Source organism: Osmerus mordax, chromosome 13, assembly GCF_038355195.1.
Source record: "Osmerus mordax isolate fOsmMor3 chromosome 13, fOsmMor3.pri, whole genome shotgun sequence".
NCBI classification, from domain to species: domain Eukaryota; kingdom Metazoa; phylum Chordata; class Actinopteri; order Osmeriformes; family Osmeridae; genus Osmerus; species Osmerus mordax.
In genome coordinates, this window is record NC_090062.1 from 3,515,506 (window position 1) to 3,538,723 (window position 23,218).

Here is a 23,218-nt window from a genome sequence, read left to right on the forward strand (position 1 = left end):
AGTACAATCACAAACCTCATGTACGCACAGAAAACGACACCTCGCAGCACAAATTCATTTTGTTCTCATTAATATATATATATATGTCAAAATCTGCTATATATATATATATTTATATATTTTGACATCGAACAAGATAATTACAGATCAATGGTATTTGTAACCCATAAGAAATAATTAAGTAAACACTCGATTGCATACATTCCAACTTAAGTTTTCTTTAATATGTTGTATATATAGATGGTTCATCCATACACCAACCAAATGCTTGAGACCCTCACGATCAAGTCCAATTGTACATGCTTCAATGAAGTATAATCCAATTGACTTTCAGTGCTCACAAACATGTCCTGTATCCAAACTGAACACCAAGGGCATTCTCTTTTTTCAGGAATCTAGAATGTTTCCATTTTAGCAGCAGAATGATGCCACCCATTTCCCACCATAACCAAATACATGTGACAATCAACCATTACAGGAGAAGTCGCTTGCAAAGTAACAAAGTTACAGCTGTTTGTGTTTTAAATAGTCTTAATTGATTTAAAAAATTTGCAGTCTGATACAGAAGGCTAGGAGACCTGAACAATATGAAAGTGCTAGTCATTAATTTACAGAGATCAGGCATCACATAGTGCTATGAAGTATCCAATATGCTACATATGAATACACTTGTTGACACCTTACAAATGCCTCTGGTTGTTTTGCAAGGCTACTTAAAAATCAAGAACCTTGGCTTGTATATACATAACAAACATGAGAATTTGTTAATGCAGAAAATAACGTAGACGACACTACTGCCAGAGGTATAATCTTATAACGGCCTTTTGGCCAAAACAGTGAAAATGATGAAACATTTAGTCCCATTATCAATTTCAAATTGTTAAGCCCCCATTATGTATTAAGTGGGAAAAAAGAGTTGCCGTCAGGGCATCCCCTCCACTTTGGATTCCACAAGACAACGTTTTTCAGAGCTTCCTATTTCTCTTGCGTCGTGCTCAAGTTCTTGGTTTGTTTTCCCAGCCATTGGTTGCATTTGGTTGCATTCCCACGTCTTCTGGTGCTATTTCCAATTTGATAGTCAGATTGAAGAGTGAGTGAGAAGAACCAGTTCTGGAACCACTACTTAAGGGAACAACACAAGCTTTTTTCACTTCACTACAATCAGTCACAGAGTAATAAAAGGGAGAAAGGGGATGATTCAATTCATTCCTGGAGCATTGCCTCCAAAATTGAAATTAGATGGCACCACTGGAACCGTGAACTTGTATCCGCCATGCTTCTCGATCATCTTGGATTCTGGAATGAGATAAAACAGTAAGGACATGCTTCCAACACAACGAGGCCAAGTAGAAGGACAGACAAAGATCCAATTGTCTCCTGCTTGTGAGATTCTTGCCGTCCCAGAAAAGGCAGGCTTGTTGTTCACCAACTTACCATGTGCTGCCCGTCTCTGGTCTGCGAGTGTGCCAATGTCATGAAGCTGTTTGCCTTGTTCCTCATCAAGTGCTTGTGTGAGTGCCTGGTACCATGCTGGGTCACGGGTCTGAATATCTGTGGAGAAAAGGAGTCCTTTACTCATCCGAACAGAAACTGTTTACTCTTAACAACAATTTAAGTAGATTTCCAGTATAGCTTCAGATGAAATCACTTTTAGGCTACTGAACGAACAGATTTTTGGAATGTGCTTCATAATGTAGCTATAATGTAAATCTTTGTCTACGTGAATCACAATACAAAAAAAGCTGAGCGATAGAGAGCATGCCTCCTTACTTTGTAGTATGGCTTTGAAGATCTGGTACTCGTCCACCAGGTTGTCTTCGTCGTCGACGGCCGTAGTGTAGCCCTCCAGCGCCGTCTCTTCAGCATCATCCTCCTCCCAATCCTCGTCATCCCCATCCTCGCCCGCATGCTTGGCCAGCATCTCCAGGTACTCCTGACCCTCCTCGTCAATGTCGTCCTCGTCGCTGCCCAGCTCCGCTGCAGGGAAATGAAAGGAGCATTGCGGATCAGCCGACAGATCCAAGCTCAATTGTCCTCGGTGGCAAGCTTGTAAAGGTCTGCTTCGTCGGACGGTTTCGATTTAACAATACATTTGTAGGTACGTTTGTACTCGGGATTCAACGTGCAAGCTCATGCCAACATAAAAAAAAGGGTTGCCTTACCGTTCTCCTCCTCATCCTCTCCGTCTTCATCGTCGTCTTCGTCCTCGTTCTCGTGTTCGGCTCGACAGGCGTAGGCCCTCTTGAGGCCATTGAAGAGCAGGATGGCTGCTGGGAGCAGCTGGCCCGCCACCTGGTTGATGGCCTGGGGTCTCTGCTCCAGGTCGATCATCGCACACAGGCCAAGCACGCACATCTTCCTATCATGGAGCCTGGTGGGAGAAATGAGATCCCAAATTCAGCTTTACCTTCAAAAATCGGTGCTTGGCTACAGAACTGGCAACCGCAAGGTTAAGGCGGCTGGAAACATTTGCGTCGAATGGCGTGTGCCCGGTGCCATCTATATAAAACCAAAATCGATGAAGTGAGTCCCAAGCCGAGCCTTCAGAGGACACTCACCCCAGGAAGCAGTCGACGTCTTTGAGCCACTGGGAGATGAAGTGGTTGGTGATGGGTTCTGTGTTGTTGGGAAAGCGCAGGTTCTCCAGGGTGTTGAGGAGCAGAGGGGGGCTGTAGTACAGAGCGGCGATGGCCACCTGCAGACACATGGTCCTCAGCTCGCTGGTCTTCACCTCCCTTGTCAGCCGCTCTAACGCAGCGGCCACAAACAAGGGGACCACCTGCAGCACACGGCACGGGACAGGAGGTTGAGGAAAGGCATTCGATTTTCCTTGCGGAAAAGCAGAGCGCAGGGACGGGCCTGGGCGACTTGAATTTCCTTTGGGATCCATAACGTGAATTTTCATTGAGGAAAAGCGACGCCTTTTACCTGATCAATTCCACGTCCTTTGCACTGCAGAATGATCACCTCCAGCAGTTTGGCTGCGTGGCATTCGGGGTCCTCACCCGGGTCACCCGTCAGGACCTGTGTGAAGAGCCCAACGATGAGGACGGCATGTGGCGGTGGGTTTCCTTACCCGTACCGTCGACCCTTACAACATGTGACAAAGTTGTAGGCATGTACCTTCTTACACATGCTGTACATAATTTCCAGATATTTGGTGTCACTCAGGAGGGTGTCTGTGTCAACGGTGACGTAGTTGTGAAGCAGAGGCATCATGTCTGAAAGAGAAAACAATGAATACAACATTTAATACAGGGTGCATGTGACAATGGGTACATACCCTGGGTTAACTCTTCACATTACTTCAGGCCTCCTCAGTCTACAGGCTTACTAAGCCTAATAGGTAAGGCACATCTAGAGATTTCCAGGTCAAACCACTGTACCTGTGAAGTAGTCAAAGCCGTCTTGCTGGAAAACCTCAAACACCAGCGGCAAGAGCTGCCACATCTGTGGGGACACTTGCTGGCATGTGAGACTGTGGGCCAGGGACAGGATCTCTTCGTAGAACTCTGGAAAGTTGTCAACACACACATTAGATAAGACTGCGTGTGTCACCATGGCCGTTAACCAGGAATGTGTGTACGAGGACACAGGAGGCTAGATTGCGGTGGGACAGGAACATCCAGACCTACCCAGGACGTGCTGCTGCAGGACTGTGCCAATCACCTGCAGGCAGATACCCTCCAGCTGCTGAGTGATCTGAAACAATTAGAACACTGTTTACACAACCTCATATTAACCGTACACAGATACACTGTAGTCTCTGGAACATGAACATGTATTTGAATATTATTGAAGTGTAATACGTGTAAACATTCGTTCTTTGAACAGAGATTAGACATTAACCAAAAAACAAGACCCACAAAACAAGTTCTTTAAACTCAAAACTCAGTTGAGGAAAATTAGAAGCACACTTCAACATGGCTAAATATTGCCCAACTCATGACTACATCGCCAAAACTTGCTGGCCGATTCCAGGCATCAGCTCTCCTACAGTTCGGCGAACACCCAGGCAGAATGCCACGGTGCTATTTCTAGAGCCTGCCTCGTTTCTAGATGCTGCCTCAGCCTGTGAGGCACTCTGAAGAGAGCCAGAGAACAGTGTGTGTGTGTTCCCTGGAGCTGGTGGGCGGCTGAATGCGTGTCGGCGGAGAGCGCTTTGTGCCCGACCAGAGACCGGGCTGCAGCAGAAGGGCCACAGGGGTGAGTGGTAGGAAGCAGGTGAGGGGGTGTGCACCGCAGGCTGGCTGCTTACCTCTTTGTGGTCTTCCACCACACTAAGCAGAGTGTCGATGGTGTTGAGGATGCCCATGGCGGTCACCGCCTTGTCGTCTCCCCCCTCCTCGTCAGGACCTGTCTGGATAACTTGGTTGAAGGTCATAGCCTGGGAGAGAGAAAAGGGGAGTGGGGGGTAAACATGAGTGGCAGTTAAAGAATGCATGTCTGCAACCCGACCACAGACTTCTCAAGACTTCACTTCCACCTTCAGGCATTTCCTTCCTTCTTAGTCGAGACACTCACCAAGTGCTGTGTCATCTCCACCGCGATCGGGGTGACCTCCTCGCTGTACTCGCAGATCATCTTCTGGATGACGTTGGTGAGGTCATCGTTCTCCGTCTCTCGCACAATGTGCAGGAGGGCCTGCATCACTGGCCGGATGAAGGGAGTGATGTACTCTTTGGCTGAGGATTCAGACAAAAACAGTGTACAAAAACGTCAGACTCATCCGTATCACAAAATAGGGGAAGTTGGACAGCTAGAAGCAACCTAGTTCTCCGTTCGAATCCATTTCTGGTTATTCAGCGAGGCAGAACATGGCTGGATGGGGCCATAGAGAGATATATATATATATATAAAAATAAAGGGTAGATGTCTCGTCCGCGTTGCCGGACAACGGAGTCGAACGTCCGCACATGGCGGCCATCTTGCTACAGTCAACTCGCTCACCCATAACATAAGAATTGTGTTGATGTTACATGTACTTTTTAAATGACCATAACTTGCTCCATTTTCAATTTTTAAACGGTTTGTTATCAACGTCGAGAACGTCCGCCATGTGCGGACGTTCTAGACTCTGCCGTAAGACATCTAGTCTTTATATATATTTATGGATGGGGCCAGCTAGCTACCTTTCTCCTGGTTGCTGATGAGAACCTGCAGGGCAATGGCGGCTTCGACTTTGACAGGCATCTCGTTGTCATTGATCAGGCAGAGGCGGGTGAGCTCTAAGGCTGTCTGCAGGTTCTGGTCACTCTTGAACTTGACCTCACAGAAGTAGTGTAGCACCCAGCATGCCTAGGAAGGGGGAGGGGAGTGTTCATTTACATGGCCTTTTGTGCAAAACTCAGGAAGATAAACTGGCTTGGTGTCAACGAGTGAGAACCCAGTGAATCATCAACCTACCCTGGCTCGCATGTAGCCCAGCTCGTTGCGGAACAGGGGGAAGACGTGGTTCTGCAGCATGAACTCCATCTGGTCTTTATAGATCTTTTTCTGCAGAAAGAAACTTCCATCAGCTCCACAGTTCACTACACACAGCGTGCATGAGCCATGAGATGGACTCTTCTTACAGAAGGCATAAAAAGCGTGGGGTCCTGACCTTAAGCAGGATTTCAGCCAAGGAGCCAATCATGTGAAGGGCTCCGTCCTTCTTCCTGGGGTCAGAGGTGGGCTCAGTCAGGATCTGATAGCAGAAGCCCATTGTCTTTTGTAAAACCTGCAAAAAGACAAATTATTTAGCTCAAAGTCGTGATGGCTCATTCCTTCATAAAAATGTTGACACGCCAAGTTAAAGTTCGTCTTTTTGTTTGCCTGATAAGTAGTGAGAGCATTTGTCGGAGATTATGGAGGCTGGCCAGTGGGGTGGAGTCCAGAGAGACGTCACAGAGCCAGTACTATGAACTCCTGACGCTTTATGGCTACAGGTGTGGAGTGAGTACTGCCCACAGAGACTGTAAAACACAGCTCTGAAGCAGCACATAACATGGACTGACACCACGCACCCCGCTCACCCACAGCCAATATCAGCCATTTCCGGAAAACAAAACCACACTACTTAAAGCTAGAGAGCACATTTTGGCTCACACGTTCTCGCAAAGAGGTTTTTCCACCCCCGGTCCTGACCTAACCCATTTGCAGTCAGATCTTAAATTCCTGTTGTTGGAGCAACAGGTCACTAATGAGATCCCACTGCAGGGTCAAGTCAGCCTGTAAACATGGCCTGCCAGTTGAAACAACACAGGCACCAGGGCCAAGAACAATACTGTCGACCCAGTAACCCCCCCCACTTACTAACCTCTTTCCTCTTGTTGCAGGAGGTGAAAAGGAGGGTCTGAGCGGCGGTGGTGGGAGAGATGAAGTCCTCAAACACATCTGAGGGATTCAAGAGAGAACTATTAAAACATTTCTACTGGTTTCCAGACTTCACAATGACTTCATATCTGCATAGCTTCATCTCAATTGATCTCATCCATTCCCGGACCGTTTCCAAACCACACATTCCTTTTGGATGAGGGACAGGACTACGTGACTCGGCTTTCCAGAAACAAAACCGTGCAAAGGAGAGAGAACGTCTCCAACAGTGAGCGATGGGAGTTCTGGTTTCTGGGTTGATGACTCAGCACACTCCAGTGTGTACACAGCACCAATTGTGCTGATTAAGAGACAAAAGCACTTTCACCTGCCCGACTCGCTGCTCACAGCCAGTGGCAGTTGGCCCAAGGGCAGTAGCTCTCTTACCAAACTTCATGCGGATGTACTCGTACGGGTCTTCTTGCCACAGCTCCTCGTCGCTGTCCGTGTAGCACATGAGAGGAAACACCACATCCTGGATGATGCCCTGGAAGAGTCAAAACAAGAAGTGAAGCTCAGGGCACACGGGGTCATTCAAAAGATCTGCAATATGTTGCAAGACTGTGGCAATGCACCACAACGAAACAAAAAACAGCCCCGTCACTGTCGGTCATCATCATGGGCCCATACCTGGATATGTGGTTTGAGGTTCTTCCAGGTAACGGCATGTGCGATGCCCTGGTTGATATAGTTGAGCGTTTGCTGGAGCACTCTGGGAGCAACATATTGCTTCTCCTTGTACTGATACAAAACCTTCAGCAGCACCTACACAGGCGAAAGCAGACATGGGGGGAGGGGGGGATCAGTGCCTTAAGGCCCAGACAAGAGAACCAGGCTGCCTGGAAGCCTTGTGTCAAGAAGTGGACTACAGACAAACACTACTCTGTCAGAGCCAGCTCTGGGGCCATTACCTGTTGTGCAGCCACCGCATACCCTTTGAGGAAGAGCTCTGCAAACTCTGTGTACTCTTTGGTCGTGTTACCAGGGCTGCCATACCTGGACACGAGGGCACAAGCAGGAGAGAACAGTCAGGGATTTTTTGGGAGGCAAAGAGTCCTTTCAAAACGCAGGTTGTTCCTGGTTGGTGCAAACCAAACGGTCTCTCTACCTCTCAAACAGGCGTGCGAGGATGTGAAGGGCCCACTTCTTACACTTCCACCAGGGCAGTTCGGGCCTCTCGTCTTCATCCACCGCCATGGTCTCCTGAGGTGCACAGAGATGGGAGGCGGGGAGAGTCAGTCCACTCAAACCATTCACACATCAATCCCACAGGTAGCCAGAGCAGGAAGCCTGGATAGCTCATTAGCTTGAGCCAACCGCTCATTAGCTACAGGTTCTAGCCGGGCTGTAACACCCCCGGCTCCATGTGGCATCGGGGGTTCTCACCGGAGGAACATCTCTGTCCACCACCGCCTTCAGGATCTCCATCCACTCTGTCAGGTTCTGTCGGTTGATCAGCTCCAAGGGAAGGTTGTACTGTGAAGAAACAGAGTCCGGGTAAGGAGCTGCACCCCTCTGAACCCCGGAGAGAACCTCCAGACGGCACTGATGGACAATGGGTCCAGTGTGTCATCCACCTACCTGGAAGAGGGCATAGAGGATCTTGAAGATCTGTTTCTGCACCAGCACAGAGTCGCTGGAGGGGTCGGGCAGCAGCTGGATGAAGCGGTCCTTCAGCATGGGCATGAAGATCTGCATGGCGGCGACCAGGGGACTGCGCTCGTCCGGCTTCTTGTACCTTGGGATTGACACGCACGTTAGCACGCCCGCTGACCCAAACGGACCTCTGGAACCCCAGGGTGTTGGCAGCAAGAGAGAACTCAGGTCATGGGGCAACTAAAGGGAGAAGCGAGGAGTCCTCCTTACTCGTAGTTTTTGACCAGCTGGTACAGGCACAGCAGGATGCCCAGCCAGCCGCCGCTGTTGTCTGACTGGAGGTAGAAGCCGATCTTGTCCACGATGGCCGTCCACTTGCCGGGGTAGTCGTGCTTGATCATGTGATGGATGCATGTCGTCAGCTGGACCCTACAGGGAGAGACGGGCGGACGGTTCAGCGGGAATATGATCTAGGGCAGTTGCACCTCGCCTGCCTCCCAGCCGGGGCAGCGAGTCGTTAACGGACGCGGGGCGGTTACCTGATGCGCTCGGGGGAGTGGATGATGGCCTCCACGATGTTGTCTCGGATGAACTGCCTGTCCTCTTCGGGGATGTTATTGACGGGCGTCTCGGTGCCCGAGCCGTCCCCCTCGCTCCAGTGCTGGGTTACCATGTTCTTCAGGTAGATCACACCTGGTGGAGGACAGATGCATTTACTAGCTGACCGACCCGTCAAGACCCTATAAATCGTATGCAGTTTGTGCTTTCTAGAACAAAAGAATATTTTGGGCCAGAGGACTCAACATTATTATACCGTGAGAGGATAATGTACAACATAACTTATGTAACTACCACTTACATAACATTCCTGAAAATAATTGGAGCTGTAAATAGTATTGAATTCAAATGGACACATTATGAACACTCATAACTTATGGCAGACAGTTTGTGTGTGTGTGTGTGTGTGTGTGTGTGTGACAAAAGAAAAAAGATTGAGGCATGGTGTGTTCCAGAGAGCTCTGATCCAGAGCGAGTCACAGTGGAGAGTCCTCAGGCTCAGATAGCAGCCGGTCTCATGACCAGGCAGCCAGCGCTGTGTGGGTCCTCATGTGCTCGTGTTGTAACGCCGTGACGGAAGAGCCGCAGGGGGAGGACGAGCGCTCGCTTTCAGGGCCCTCGTCTCTCCTCCTGTACCACAGCCACCACGTGCATTAGTCCCTACCATCTCTCGAGTCATTTGGCTACACTCCAAAATGACAACTCGCCCCTCCAACTTCCAAAAGATAAAATTGCTTTAGGAGGCAAGGGATTCATTTAGTGAGGCATTAAGACATGCATCATGACATGTAGATTGCTGATACACAAGGTTTTAGCTCAGTCTATGTGTATGCAGCGGGAGGGTGTGATCTGGACTAATAGAGTCCCTCTGAGGTCAGTGGCTCATGGGGTGAGGCAGCTAGGAGGGGGGGACCAGACGTCAGACTGCTGACACAGATGTGATCTGGGCCGCAGGCTGGGCATCGTAATCCTGCTGCCACTGCTGACACGGCAGAACCATCAGACAACCCCCCCACCCTTTAACTGACGCGCTCCCTGGCCCACGACCACGCTCAGCAGAGGACTCGACATCGCTGGCCGGACCCGCCTACTGTACACTCAATCAAATGTTATTAAACTATAAAAAAGTGTTTGGCTATTTTCGAAAGGCGCAAATTCACACATGGTGACATCTGGGTCTCACGTGACCAGGTCGCCATTCCTCCCCGACAGTGGGGGGAGTGAGCAATCATTTACAGGAAGCCCCTCGACGTGTTCCTGTCATTCCCCTGCTGTTAGCGGCCGTCAGACCTCGCAGTCCTGTGCTGCTGCCGAGACACGGCCTGGCTCCTCCCTCTGTGTGTCAACTTACAGCAAATGGCCTTCATTAGTCAGCCACGTGGGGCCTGGGCTGAGGAGTGTCCTGTGGGAAGTCCCTCTTAGGATAGGGAAGGGTGCCAGGCCAGGGTGGAAGCCTGTGTTGACACCAGGGAGGGCCAACTATTCCGTTCCATACTGACACTGCAGTCAGGTATTGCAGATGAGGCCTTTATACAACCTGCCTGGAATAAACACTGCCAACTTCTCTAGCTTTAAAGGAAAACGCTCACATAGGGGCAGAGTAGGCCTCGGGACATGGGTGGGAGTAAATGAGGGTCAGGGGGTGTTATGGGAATGATACATGGTACTTACGATGCCATCTAGATGTCGATTTAAAAAAAATTATGACCTTGGAACATGGCTATTGCTATGTGGCTTCTGCAGCAGCAGAACATGTCTCAAAAGTCAATTGTCAAGGGCAAATAATCTCGGCCACTCAACATGTAATCAACAGAATGCTTTGTGTGACAACTCTTACAGTAGCTTCACTTAGGAATGTTATGTGGAATGCACTTCTAAGGAGTAGATACCCTAGACCCTTAGACAAATTACTGAGTGTAAAAATGAACAGAGACCATTACTGGGCAGAATGTAAAGAGCATAGGATATGATGACTTGCATGAGTTATTTTAAGTTGTTTGTTGTCTTGAATGTCTAAAACCATTTGTGTGAAAAGGGTAGAGCCATCCTTAATTGAGTCGGTGAGTTTTGACTTCCAAGAAACTGGACTTACCTGCTTGTCTGACGGGCAAATCCAGCTGATCAGACATGGTGACTTGCAGGAGAGCTGACACAAAATTTGCTTGGGTGTGACCCTGTCAATCACAACCGAAAAATTCATATTACTATCTGACAATGAATGTACACATTTCATTGCCGACTTATGTTACTTCTGCATTATTATATGAGTTAAACACATTCAAATATCCCCCCCTTTTCCTTGCTGCTACCAATGGACTCTGCAACCTCTCCCTGGATACCACACAACATGACTCAGTCAGTTCTAACAATACAAGTGCACATACTTTTATGTGCTTTAAAACTCAGTGTACTGAAAAGTAAACTATGTATTCAGAAAAAGAAACGTTTTAGTGATTGCATTTGAAGGCCTAGTTACTCTATGAAACTATGAAGCTAAATTACAATAATATTGCCAACCAGTAAATATTTTAATGTGATGTGCTTAACTTGCAGACATGGTGCACAGTAAATTTGTGGGCTAAAGGCAATTAAAACTAAAGCAATTAAAACTAAAAAGTGGCTTTCTTCTGCATTATAACGGATCAAAATCGTATGGATGATATGGTTAGTCAAGCTACCCCAAAAAAACTCAACATTTGTGCCTGCTTATTACACATTTATTGTCAGACCCAACTAGACTGGATGGCTGGCTAGCTACATGATATACATGTATGCCACGTTAACCAATAACCTGTTAGCCAACAAGCTATGGTAGCTAGCTAGCTAAATGCATTGGATTTCGAGATCGGTTCTGAGATAGACTATGTAAAAAGATAGATAGCCCACTTTACTGTAGCAAATAAACTGACTTGATTCAACCAATAACTTACAAGGACATATGTTTATAAAGGAGTGCACTATCATTATAGTAACCATGGAAGAAAATACCATGACATTTTGCTATGCTATCACAAGCTAAAGGCAGGATGATGTGCTGGCTTGTGTAAGCCAGAGATGTCGTAGCAGCTAGCTAACGTTAGACCATCAAAACAATGGACGACAAGTTGAAGGCAGAGAAAGTGGCTAGCTAACAACGTGTACCGAGCTATACATTTTTTTATCTACTAATTTTGTTTGTTAATTTCAATACTGAACAAATTGATTCATATTACTGATATGTGCCAACGCAAGGAGAAATGTGCCTGTCTAACATTTGTTCAACATTCCGACTCCGCACCAGCACAATTAGCCTAGGCTACTTGCTGCTAAAGCTAGCGAGACATGTCAGCCATAAAAAAAACATATCTAGCTAGCCAACACACGTGAGAGGTGTTGCTAGCCACCTCGCTAATATGACAGCTGCTACCACCAGCTAGTTTTCCTAGTACAGGGCTATTATAATGGGATGACTGCTGCACACATTACAAAACCCGTGTTATCAATGGTGTAGCAATCTCAATAAAAGCAAGCTGCCACGGAACTAGATGGGCAGTATCATAAAACTGGGCATTAGCTACTGCGTAGCTGCTTTCACCAAGTTACTAGCCGCAAAATAGCATGCTAGTACTAGCTTAGCTAGCTAATATTAGCTCTCCTCACGTTTTTAAAGAACCAGCACTTATGATTACAGGAATAGGTGATTTTGCTTTTAACTGACACCAAAACTAAAATAATATTGGTGATGTCGTTACATGCATGAACTAAGACTTTACATAAGTCAAACTATGTTCAAAATATAAGAATTGTTATTCGATCTGTCAAAGTTGTGTACCGACTCTACTGTTCCACGATCACACGGTAGGACTCCATGCCATTTTGATGTATGACAGAGCAGAGGCCCGAACCGCGCCACAACCACCACCATCACAATTCTTACCTCGTTCAGCTGTCTCTCCGCAGCTTCGCGCAAGTTTGGGTCCATGGTACCCCGAAGGGCCTCGATCAATGAGTTGGGATCCATAGCTAAAGCTCTGTTATGGCTCGGATTCAGTATTATTGTAGACTATGAATTCCCAGTGAATGCGCACATGGACGCACGGTTCTTCAGCTACCGGCGCGAAAGGAAGAAGTGATAAGAGTACCCGGATAGATCAGCGCCAAATTTGTCCCACACGAACATCCGCTTCTGCCCATTGCACGCTAGGATTTGTAGTTTGAAACTGAACTGGCAATGCAAGCCTTGCCCGGTGGGGTGTTCATCAAATAATAAATCGCCGAACCATTTTTTATTTCTGCTTGAATTAAACTACAGCTTGAAATAGTCCAAATTCCACAGACTTTTGGTTCGAAGGTGGTCTCATTCAATTACCAAATTTGAAATTGGGAATAAGGATTGTGGAATGCTTAGCTGCAACGCTAATTAATATCACACAATGATCTAGCATTCAGAAGACATTGAAGCAATTGATTCAGTGTATAAAACATTTATGAACATCAGAATGACTGTCTGTCCCCTGAACTCCCAGTGGATATCCCAACCTAGCTGCCTTTAATATTTTGGGAATTGTATTTACAGGACATACAGTATGAATCAAAAGCCTTTGAACAGTTTAAGCAAATATTTAAATGCATAAATAAAAAGTAAAATACGTCTAAATACAACCCAAGTCCATGGACAGTGCGGCGGTGGAATTAACATGAAATAACAAATTGTATGTGAAATGTTATTGCATTAAAGACACAGATGAAGCAAACGTCTATGTAGTCCATTTTAAGGAGTGTGGATATGAGTACATAACTAAAGTATAGTTATGTATTCATAGAATCTAAAGCTGAATTTCTAACCATTCCATTCTATAATTTAATTTCCTCTGCATTCATCTGTTTAACAGTTCTTGCTCTAGTGTCCATGCTCTCAAACATCGACATGTGACCTTCAACCCCCTTCAAATACCTTCAAAATAAATGTCCCTTTGAGGTTAATGAAGCTACGTCCTTTACAATATTTAACATACGTTCAACACAGAAAACATGAAACTCCACCGATTAGGAATTGATATGTAAACATACATATCAATGTATATGTGACATAATAAGCGTGAAAATACTTTTGGGATTGTGTTTACGCTGCTGGCATAGTTCATGATTAACTAGTAACTGAACCTTTATATTGAAAATCTAAGAACAAATAATTCCTTATCCGCAATTGAGTCACAGTCTCAGTCGCCGGTTGGCAAATGACCGTGTTGGATGAGCTGTCAAATTTCATAGCAACCTAAGCCTAGGTCGACAGATCGAATAATTTATCTAGCTAGGGATTTTCACTGGCTCAGGCGAAAATGGCAAAGAAACGAAGAGAAAGACGAGAGGTCAACAATGTATCATCTGTACACGAAGAAGGGAAGACAAATCCTGATGAACAAGTCATCAAAGGTAGCTAGTCCAGTAGCTAAGCTAACTGGCTATCTTTCTAGTCAAGTACTTGCTAGCTAACCTCATGACAACTAGGGTGATGCTAATGCAAGCTAGTTTGGCAAGTCAGACACTTTGACGCCTGTAGTAAAAAAAAAGAAGAAGAAAATCGACAGTGTTATTTCTGTTTAGTGTTACGACTCATACGAGTATATCTAGATAGCTAACTAGCTCTAGAATCGTTTTCGGGTTACCGGCTTTTCTGAGGTATGCTAACGTGTTAGCTGCAGCTCTGTAGTTTGTTAGCCTACTATGAGTTCACATCAGGTTAACCAAGAGCGTTAATCAATGACATGGTCAGAGGTGAAGTCAGGCGAATACAATGATAACACTAACGTTAGTTTTTGAAGAGCTGTAAAACTGTAAACCTAGGTTGCATCCATTTAACCCACAAACTAGAGTAGCTAGTGCTACCGTTTTCTCACCATTAATCCCATTCAAAATGTTACGTGCAATTTTGAGAAAGTAGTCAAAGTGTGTGAAATCCTTTTAATATGCACAATGAAGAGATAACCAGTCAGCCACATGTTTGAGAAAACGGTTTGTCTCGGTTATGCCTTTCTCTAGGGAATGCTCTTGAAGGTACAACAACAAGTGATGCAAAGTTTTGCAACACATTACATGACGCATCACATTGCACGTACTGCTGTCTGTAAATGAATATAGTAAAGAAAAAAAGTGGGTCAATTGGTAAGATCGGTAATATGTGCTTTATGTGTTTTTCCTTACCTATTCACAGAAACACAGTACCCTGGAGGGGGCTCGGCTCGCAAGTCCCTCCTCCTCCTGTTGTCTATCTTTACCTGTGCCGCCTCAGTCATGTACCTTGTTTACAGGAATTTCCCAGAGTTAAGCGAGTAAGTTCTCCTTATCTATCCCGTTATATTCTAATGTTCTCACTATATGCTGACCAAAGCACACTAATATATGCCACATGGAAGCAAATATGACTCATTGAAATTACATTCCCACACCCTGCTAACTGTTAAATTGTGAAACTGTTAATGGGTAATATTGATGGACTAAAAACATCTTATGATCTGTAGAATGAGTCTGTGTTCATTCCCTGTTTATTTTGCAGTGATGAGATGGAGAAAATCAAAATCCCCAAAGACATGGACGATGCCAAGGCCTTGGGTACTGTGTTGTCTAAATATAAGGATACCTTCTACACCCAAGTGTTGATAGCCTATTTTACCACCTATGTCTTGTATCCTTCCAATTATAACCTGCTTGCTGAATGTAGGGAAATCCACTTCTTCCTCTCACTACCTTGTCCTCTACCTTTGCATCTCCCTCTTTCGGAGGAACTGTGTTAGTCAATCAGGCTTCTTCCAAGAGTGAGTCATTCAATATGGCGTTGACCTTTAGCATGTCATTGGCAACAGTAGGCTACAGCTGCACTCATGGAGATCCAATCTCCTGGGTCAAGGAAGTGGGCTAGCTAAACTATATAAATGTGTTGATCTTGAACCTGTCCATCTGTGTATTCCCAAACTGCTACTGTAGCTGTTTGCCTTGACACTGCTGACACAGCCTCCAGACATTTGCAATTCCAGGATCCATCTTCCTTAGCATCTTGTCTGGTTATCTCTATCCCTTCCCCTTGGCCCTCTTCCTGGTCTGCTTGGTGAGTAGTGACACTTGAGATTTGCCAGGAGACTGCTGGATGTTTGGAAATCTTTGCTATGTTCTTCTTTGCCTGTGTTGCAGTGTTCTGGTCTGGGGGCCTCTTTCTGCTACATGCTGTCCTACCTGGTGGGGAGACCTGTGGTCTACAAATACCTTACAGAGAGGGCTCATAAATGGTCACAACAGGTAAGAGACCAAACGTGCGAGATGAAGAATAGGCCTCTTCTTCCTTAAGTCACCTGTCTAAAAAGAAGAACCATGGGATTCACGTTCCGCCTTTTCTCCGACAGGTTGACAAGCACAGAGACCATCTCATTAATTACATCATATTTTTGAGGATCACTCCATTCCTTCCGAACTGGTTCATCAACATCACCTCGCCTGTTATCAACGTGCCTTTAGGGGTTTTCTTCCTCGGGACATTCTTTGGTAAGGGCAAACATGATGTGTCGTCATCAAACACTGTTATTCAAAAGTCAATATTTGACTAGATTGCAATTCAGATATGCCATGTTGACTTCCTGTTATCTTGCTGTCTCGTGTCAGGTGTCGCCCCACCATCATTTGTGGCTATCAATGCTGGCACCACTCTGTACAAACTGACCACAGCTGGGGAAGCAGTGTCCTGGAACTCTCTAGCAGTGCTGGGTGTGCTGGCTGTGCTCTCCATCCTGCCTGTCTGCTTCCAGAAGAAGCTGCAGCAGAAGCTTGAGTAGGGCATGCTGGGCAGCTCAGCACGTCATCTACCTGCCTGATCCCTCTTCCCCACTCCCTTGGCTCAGGAATGGTACATGCAGCAGTCACACACACATGAGTCCTTCCGTCTCACGCGCCTGCTTGGCTGTTGTGGCAACCTCATCTTGCCGAATGGCCCAGCTATTACTTCTGTGTCCTAAACATGTTTTGGCCACCTCAAGGATGTGTTCCACAAACTGGCTTCTACTTCGCCTCATGATTGGTGTTTTCCAGTTTGTGTTGGTTCACCTTTTGAGTGATTTGGCTGTGACGAAGACATCCGGCGTCTGTCTCTTTTGAAATTGTTTGAATTATTTATTTTCAACTCTCCTTTTTGACGTTTTGTTTAGTGTGTTTGGAGTTTCTTCAATCCTTAAGATCATTGAACTGTGACATAAAAGCAATATTTCTCAGAGTAGTTGTTTGAAGGTTGTCTTTCCAATGAAAGTGTTTGCCGTGGGCAGTTTTATACGCTAGTTTAAAGGAGTGAATGTCATTTAATTGTATCATGTTAAATTATTATCCATAAAATTCACCCCATTTGCCATAATTGTTAATGGCACACAATAGCTACACTAGACGTTTTTATTGCCGATCCAATATTGGATCTTCTTGATTTTTAATCATTTGACTTTAATTTTCTTAATGAACATATCAAGTATTGAAAATAAGTGTTTTGTATGTGTTTTTTTTTAAACTTGTGCTACATTTGGTGCAGTGACTGCACTCCTTATTGCTCTCACTCTTGTACATTACATTTAGTCTTTTTTTTTTTAACTAAATGACTAAATGTAATGTACGCTCCAAGTCGTATGCTGAAGTGTGCGTGGAAAAGTGCAGCAGGGACCTCCACACTAAGGATGATCCATTAGTGCCCAATTAAAGTTGCCAACTGATTGAATTACACATACTTCTCCTTGCAGTTCATACTTCCATTTTGCTACTTCCTGCCTGTGTGGGTTGGAACCAGTAGGCCTGCACATCAGTTGCTGTGATGCCTAGATTGTGTGGTGGTTTTGGCTTCTTTGACCTGCTTTAAGAATCATTTGCCTTATATGAAGAGTATACTGGATTTGATTTCAGAACAAATACTATCTGTTGCTGCTCATAGTGAGTCCTGGAGGACTTCTTCGATGGGTTTGAGACAGTGAATGTACACATGAGCAGTCTTACTGTTGATATTTCTGCATGGCCCCGTTTCAAGATCCCACAAGGAAAAACAACCAATGTTTTAAGATATTTTGTTAAGCACCCTTTTCTAAACGTTCAGTCTTACTCGGATAGTCGGCTTAATGTATTAACGTCAGGGGAAGAAATACTGAGTCCAGTCAGAATGTGGCTACCTCTATAGCCTACAACTAAACTAGCTATAAATGAAGCATTGTTATATGCCTGCATACTTAATGGGAAATATCTACTGTAGTACTGAGTGCCAGCTCTTACTTTTATTGGGTTGTATTTTGATATGGCTGCGGTTTGACCTCAACTTGTTTTTTTGTTGTTGTTTTTTTTTTATCAGATTGTTAGGTTAAATGCATACCTTGTATCCTAATCTTTTGTCAGGTCCTGGCCCAGAGGAGATGTCTACTTAGTCCCTGTGCCTTAGCACTGGTGCAGGGTATGTTAATAGTATGGTGCTTAAGCAAGAGGGTTTTTTTTTTTTTTGGAGCAACTGAGGGGCAACATTTAGCTATTGTGTTGCAAATCTTGGAAGTTCACTTTCACTGTGTCCAGTTTTATGCAACAACAACAATCTGTTGATCCCTTTGTTTTCACTTGAACATATATGTTGACACCATACCCTTTTTTATCCGTGCAAGAGAAGATCAAGGATTCGTTGATGCATTTCAGCCACACTCCTGGTCTTTAGAAAAAACAGTTGTATTTCATTTATGATGATGTCCTTAACATTGTGTTATAAATGTTCTGTAATACAATTCTCCATCGTTTGATTTCATGCGGACATCCAACTAGCAGAGGTGGTTTCCTTGTTTCATTAACTATTGATTAACTTTGGTAAATCCACAGTGTTAAGGTGTACAAAATGATTATGTATTGCAGTATGACCTGCATTTGTAAATACTGTTCATTCTTGTACATCTTTTTGTCCAATGGAATGAAATTTGCTTTATTAATATATTTATTATTAAATCATTAAAAACAAGTATTTTGTTTGTCTTATTGCCTACTGAATCATTTTCTCGGATACCTCAGTACACTGGATGCAGTTTGTATGTATTTGTACTGCACGTTGGTTTGCACCCTTCACGTCACACCACTAGAGAGAGCTCGTGATGCACTTTACCACTATGGCCCTCCAATTTCACTATGCATTATTCCTGTAGTTCACATAATGATAGTTTTGCACGAATTTGGACCGGCCCTCTGAACAATGCCAGACTTATTTTTTTCACACTGATTATTTTGCATACGGAAGTAAATGATTTGATTTCAATTGCAACGAATATGAAAATTAAATGTCCATTTCATAGGCTATATACCCCTTGATGTGTAGTTACCGATGTATGGTCCATAACAAAATAATAAACTAATCTAGCATAATAAATATATTTAAAATCATAATTAAATTCCCAACAATAATACTGTTAGTTACTCCGGCCCATGTAATTTTCTGTTACAGACCAACCCTGCCCCACATTAATGAAAGGAAAATGATCTGGCCCTCGCAGAAAAAAGTTTGGGGACCCCTGGTTTAAGGCATACACGCACTGCGTGTATGTTCACCGTGAATTAATTGAATGTTTGGCGGATCAACATTCTGTAGGCGAGTCAAGCTCCGTACTTTCGGCGGCTGCAGGGTTAAAGGGATAACGTAATCTATGTGGAGTTTGCACATGCCCAGTATCCCAACTACACGGGGAGGAGGGGGGGGGGGGGGGGGAGGGGGGGAGGAGGGGGGGGGGGGGGGGGGGGGGGGGAGGAGGGGGGGTTGTAGGAGGCGGGGCGGCCAGGCTCGAGGAGATTTGAGCCCAGATGAAAACAGCTGTATTTGGAGACCCAGAATGCATTTCGAGCGCAGCCCTGTTCAGATTTTCTGGTCTCGCGGAGCATCAACGATGGCTGCGCGAAATCATTTCGGGATCCCATAATATGCACCCGACTGACAAGACGAGGAAAAGGGTACAGACGGACCAGTCTCAAAATGACCACCGGCTTCAGTTCGAATTCCTGTCGATTCGCAGATTATTTTGTAATCTGCGGACTCGACACTGAAAGCGGGCTTGAACCTGACGAACTGTCCGGTAAGTGTCGGGCAGTGTTGAACCTATATCTAGATATAGATTATAGCCTACAGACAGTGGTTTATACAGTCTGTTGTTGTGTATTTGCCTTTGTATGTCTGCTATTTACGGGTTTCAAAATATCACACGTTTTGTAAGAGCCTACATTGCCTAACGCTACTTGTTTTACCATTAACCATGGCTATAGCGTGGAATACCCCAACAGTAACACTAGGGACAGCAAATGCTGACGTTGAGTGGGCATCATACGCTGTTCTTAGACGTGTTTACCTTAATATTTTTTTTTTGCAGGGATCATTAATTAGATACTTTTTGTTATCGTGTGCATAGTACGTCATAGAGAGGTATGATTCAGAGGTCATGTGAAACTGATGAGTTGCAATCTAGTCCAAAACAATAATCTTATATTGGCTATTTGGGGTTCCAATCATATAACCTACAGTATTAGCACACTACTACTGTTTATAATAAAATACACAGTACACCCGTAGATAAACTACATATTTTCCATCATGCGTCATGCAGTCTTGGCTGAATGCTGAGTTTATGTGTGGAATCGTGACCATCATAATGATCCCTCAGTTTTCATGTGGCATGTGGTAAATCTAGGCTATTTCTTAACCTACTTTGCTATCATTGCAAAACAGAAGGGACTTGTGTTCCTATCCCCCCAAAGTGATTGAAATCAATGAATCAATCCATGGTTGAAAGCTGAGTACAGGAAGCTGGGGTGCTGGGACCGACTGCCATAAGGTGGTCCAGGGGCTGGCACTCAGAGGACAGGATGATGTCATTCTAAGACTAGGTCTGCTGTCTCTGGGGACCAATGATTATGGTACAGGGATGCAAAGCAGGTAGAGCTGGTTCCCGTTAGAAAGCTGTGTGTGTGCGTGCGTGCGTGTGTGTGTGGCAGTCTGAGTGTGATCCCCCCCCCCCCCCCCCTGAGATGTCATTAGTTTCTCTGTATGTTTCTGGCATGTTCCTCTCCTCATGGTAAAGGGAATTACTAGAGTGCATCCAGGGCCTTGTCTTAATAGTTTCCCCCTTTAAACTACCATTAAGATACAACAATAAAGTATAGTTCAAGGCACTCTACTAAACGAGGCACACAAAACTAGTGACTTGACATTAAGGTTCTGCTTTAGTTGGAGTGCTTTTCCGCTCTTTCACATAGCAGGAACTGTTGTGGGGGATCTTCAGATAACACATAAACAAGATCTGAATTATTAACGCAGTATGGATGATCTGTCTTTTTTTAGTCTCTTGCATAACATTGTATTTTTTCATGCATGGTGCATGTACTGTATAAGATGAGGTGGGCCCTAGCCTAGTTTACTGACCTGGCAAAACATTAAGACTACAGTAGACAAGGTCAGTGCTACTCACCCTCAAGAATGTGACCCGGGAGTGACATTTCCTATACCAACTGACTTCTCCTGAAGGTACTGTTCCCATTCAGAAGAAGTGCAGTTTAACTACTTTCAGTCAGTCTCTTTAAATAGAGGAAATTCGAAGATCTCCACTTCCCTTCTTATTAAGGGTTAGAAATGTTCACAGTCTGCTGTTTCATGACTTGGTCTTCACAGCTTGTCCTGGCAGAAGTAGAGTTTTTTTCGGGGCCTGTGGATGTTATTGGCTGAGAGTGAAAATGGGAGTGCCGATGTTTCTTATTTGCCATTCCAGGCATAGTTACAGCTCTCTGAACGAGCTGCTGTGACTTGTGTTCATGGTTCATGGTAACAGTAGGTCCTTATTACAAGCCATACCTAAACAGATGTTCACAAGGTTTTCAACAGTCAGTTACAGCCACATGAGTTCAAACCTCCAACCGGCTTGTCACTTTTCAAAGCAATACTTGGGTATATTTCGTCTTTGATAGGATTCCAGGATTGCCATTTTAACTTCTTCTCTGATTGGTGCAGGGAATAGGAAGTGAATTTTTATTTTATGTATATTTTATGTATATTTTTATAGTTGAACTTGATACCTCTTCATGACCAGAGCCCTCATGTAATATCTACTGAGGTCATTCAAGGTTGAAGGAATGTAGCAGGCTTAAGAGGAATCTTGTCTTGCCTTTAGAAAATACCTCACGTGTTTGCCTTTGTGGTTAATGATAATAGCTTTAACAAAGTCCCCTTTACAATTCCATAGTGACACTGCAGCAAACCAACAGTCCAATAACAATACTGCCGCTGTTATGAATGTGAAACTCACACACCCAGTTGTAGAGGCCAAGAGTAGAAGTGTATTGAATGTGCTGTGAGGGAACCTACAGGTCTGTAGGATATGCATTCACAATGATGACATTCTAGGAATGCTTGTTGGAATCGAAACCTGACCAGAGGAGCTTCAGTCTCTGAGAGTAGGGAGAGGCTATTCCAGATCATGGCTCATGGCGGCCAGGCCTTGCCGAAGCTTAAGTGCTGGCGTTGGCCAGGGGGTAAGCAGGGTTAAGATGTCTAAAGCTCTACGTTGCCTCTGCTCTGTTCATTTTCCTCCTCGATGGCCCTGACTAATAACAGAATTCTACTTGGAGAGGGTGTGTCAGCCACCCAGAAAAGCGTTAGCATTTGGCCTATTTCTGTTAAGCCATTGGCTATCACAAACGATCAAATGTAGGCTGTCTCTGTTTCCCCCCCTCTCCCCCTGACCCCCCTTTCTCCTGTCTCACCCCCCAAGTCCACTGTCAGGCTGGCTAATTACATGGGAGGGTATGCCGGATTTTTCGGTCTCTTTCTCTCTCTCTGGACAGCCTCCATGGACGGTCAAACAGATGCGTTCTCTTGCAGCTATTTTGGTGGCTCGTGATGAGAGCTCTCCACCTCCCTACGCTCTGTGGAGTGACTCTTCAAGCTGTTATCGCCCCTGTGTGTGTGTCAACCCACGTGAACTTCCTACTGCCCCCCTCCCTCTCTGCCTGCAGAGCCCCCATAAGCAGAGCTGCGCCTGCAGCAGAGAGAGAGGAAGAGAGAGAGAGGAAGAGAGAGAGAGAGAGAGATGTGCTCTACAGCCCCAGTACAGCAGTCTGGAAGGCTCACATGCACATTGCAAACTGACAGTTGAGCCAGGCTGCCAATGAGGGCAGACCAAACGAGTCATGTGCCTAATGGACTGAGCAACCCTGAAACCGCAGCAGGCAACCCTAGCTGGTGTAAAACATTTTGGGAAATTGTGCACGTGTGTATGTTTGGGATATGTGCGTGTGCCTGTGTTCAGGCCTCTGAGTTAGCATAGAATGACAATCCAGATGTTTTTGGTATGGCTTCTATGGTTTCTGCTATTGTTTTCTTAGTTGTCTGCCGTTCACTGGTGAGGTATGTGAGAGGACTGCTGATGTTGCAGATTACCTCAAGGTGTGCAGAAGGCTGGGATCAGAAAGGAAACACAATTTAGGTCAGTTGTGATCTTGTCCTGATTTTGCGGCCACATTCTGTGGTATGAGTCATACTGTTCCATTTACACTTCTTGTATTTGACTCAAAAGTTGAAGACAAATAGATAGGCCTGTGGACTTTCCAGAGCATTTTTACAGATGAGCCTACGCACAGTAGGTTGAACGATCGTTTACAATGAGACTCCTTGTAGTTGTAGTTGACTCTTTGTCAATTGGACAATTGTTCAACAGCT

General features: G+C 45.1%; 3 protein-coding genes and 1 non-coding gene across 6 annotated transcripts in view; 2 read left to right on the top strand and 2 right to left on the bottom strand.

Moving 5' to 3' along the window:
- Positions 1–202: 202 nt before the first annotated feature.
- ipo7 (importin 7) lies at positions 203–12,598 on the bottom strand. The gene is made up of 25 exons (XM_067248815.1): positions 12,425–12,598; positions 10,601–10,682; positions 8,490–8,643; positions 8,221–8,379; positions 7,936–8,092; positions 7,741–7,830; positions 7,463–7,557; positions 7,266–7,350; positions 6,985–7,119; positions 6,742–6,841; positions 6,299–6,375; positions 5,603–5,719; positions 5,407–5,496; positions 5,133–5,298; positions 4,525–4,685; positions 4,259–4,387; positions 3,636–3,702; positions 3,387–3,512; positions 3,124–3,221; positions 2,929–3,024; positions 2,559–2,779; positions 2,163–2,371; positions 1,771–1,977; positions 1,435–1,551; positions 203–1,296 (listed from the first exon to the last, which is right to left on the bottom strand). Exons 1-25 carry the CDS (start codon positions 12,506–12,508, stop codon positions 1,199–1,201), a joined length of 3,120 nt encoding a protein of 1,039 aa, XP_067104916.1. The 5' UTR covers positions 12,509–12,598; the 3' UTR covers positions 203–1,198.
- LOC136955886 (small nucleolar RNA SNORA23) lies at positions 5,833–6,015 on the bottom strand. The gene has a single exon (XR_010878187.1). It is a non-coding gene; the product is annotated as a small nucleolar RNA SNORA23 (small nucleolar RNA).
- A 1,129-nt stretch (positions 12,599–13,727) lies between the features above and the next one.
- On the top strand, positions 13,728–17,083 carry tmem41b (transmembrane protein 41B). Its single transcript, XM_067249632.1, has 7 exons — positions 13,728–13,920; positions 14,699–14,816; positions 15,041–15,169; positions 15,496–15,589; positions 15,673–15,777; positions 15,882–16,020; positions 16,138–17,083. Exons 1-7 carry the CDS (start codon positions 13,827–13,829, stop codon positions 16,305–16,307), a joined length of 849 nt encoding a protein of 282 aa, XP_067105733.1. The 5' UTR covers positions 13,728–13,826; the 3' UTR covers positions 16,308–17,083.
- Positions 17,084–19,381: 2,298 nt separating this feature from the next.
- dennd5a (DENN/MADD domain containing 5A) overlaps positions 19,382–23,218 on the top strand; it is a 30,962-nt gene continuing 27,125 nt past the window's right edge. For all 3 annotated transcript variants that reach the window (XM_067248742.1, XM_067248743.1, XM_067248744.1), the window contains exon 1: positions 19,382–19,589. In XM_067248742.1, the coding sequence (XP_067104843.1) occupies positions 19,490–19,589 (100 nt within the window). In that variant the 5' untranslated portion in view covers positions 19,382–19,489. The remainder of the gene's footprint in view (positions 19,590–23,218) is intronic.

Coding starts and splice junctions, on each gene's coding strand:
- tmem41b (XM_067249632.1), top strand. CDS start 13,827: ATGGCAAAGAAACGAAGAGAAAGACGAGAGGTCAACAATGTATCATCT. Junction 15,778..15,881: donor CTCATAAATGGTCACAACAG/GTAAGAGACCAA, acceptor TTTCTCCGACAG/GTTGACAAGCACAGAGACCA. Junction 16,021..16,137: donor CTTCCTCGGGACATTCTTTG/GTAAGGGCAAAC, acceptor GTCTCGTGTCAG/GTGTCGCCCCACCATCATTT.
- ipo7 (XM_067248815.1), bottom strand. CDS start 12,508: ATGGATCCCAACTCATTGATCGAGGCCCTTCGGGGTACCATGGACCCA. Junction 8,380..8,489: donor CACTCCCCCGAGCGCATCAG/GTAACCGCCCCG, acceptor CTCTCCCTGTAG/GGTCCAGCTGACGACATGCA. Junction 4,686..5,132: donor CATCAGCAACCAGGAGAAAG/GTAGCTAGCTGG, acceptor CTGAATCCTCAG/CCAAAGAGTACATCACTCCC.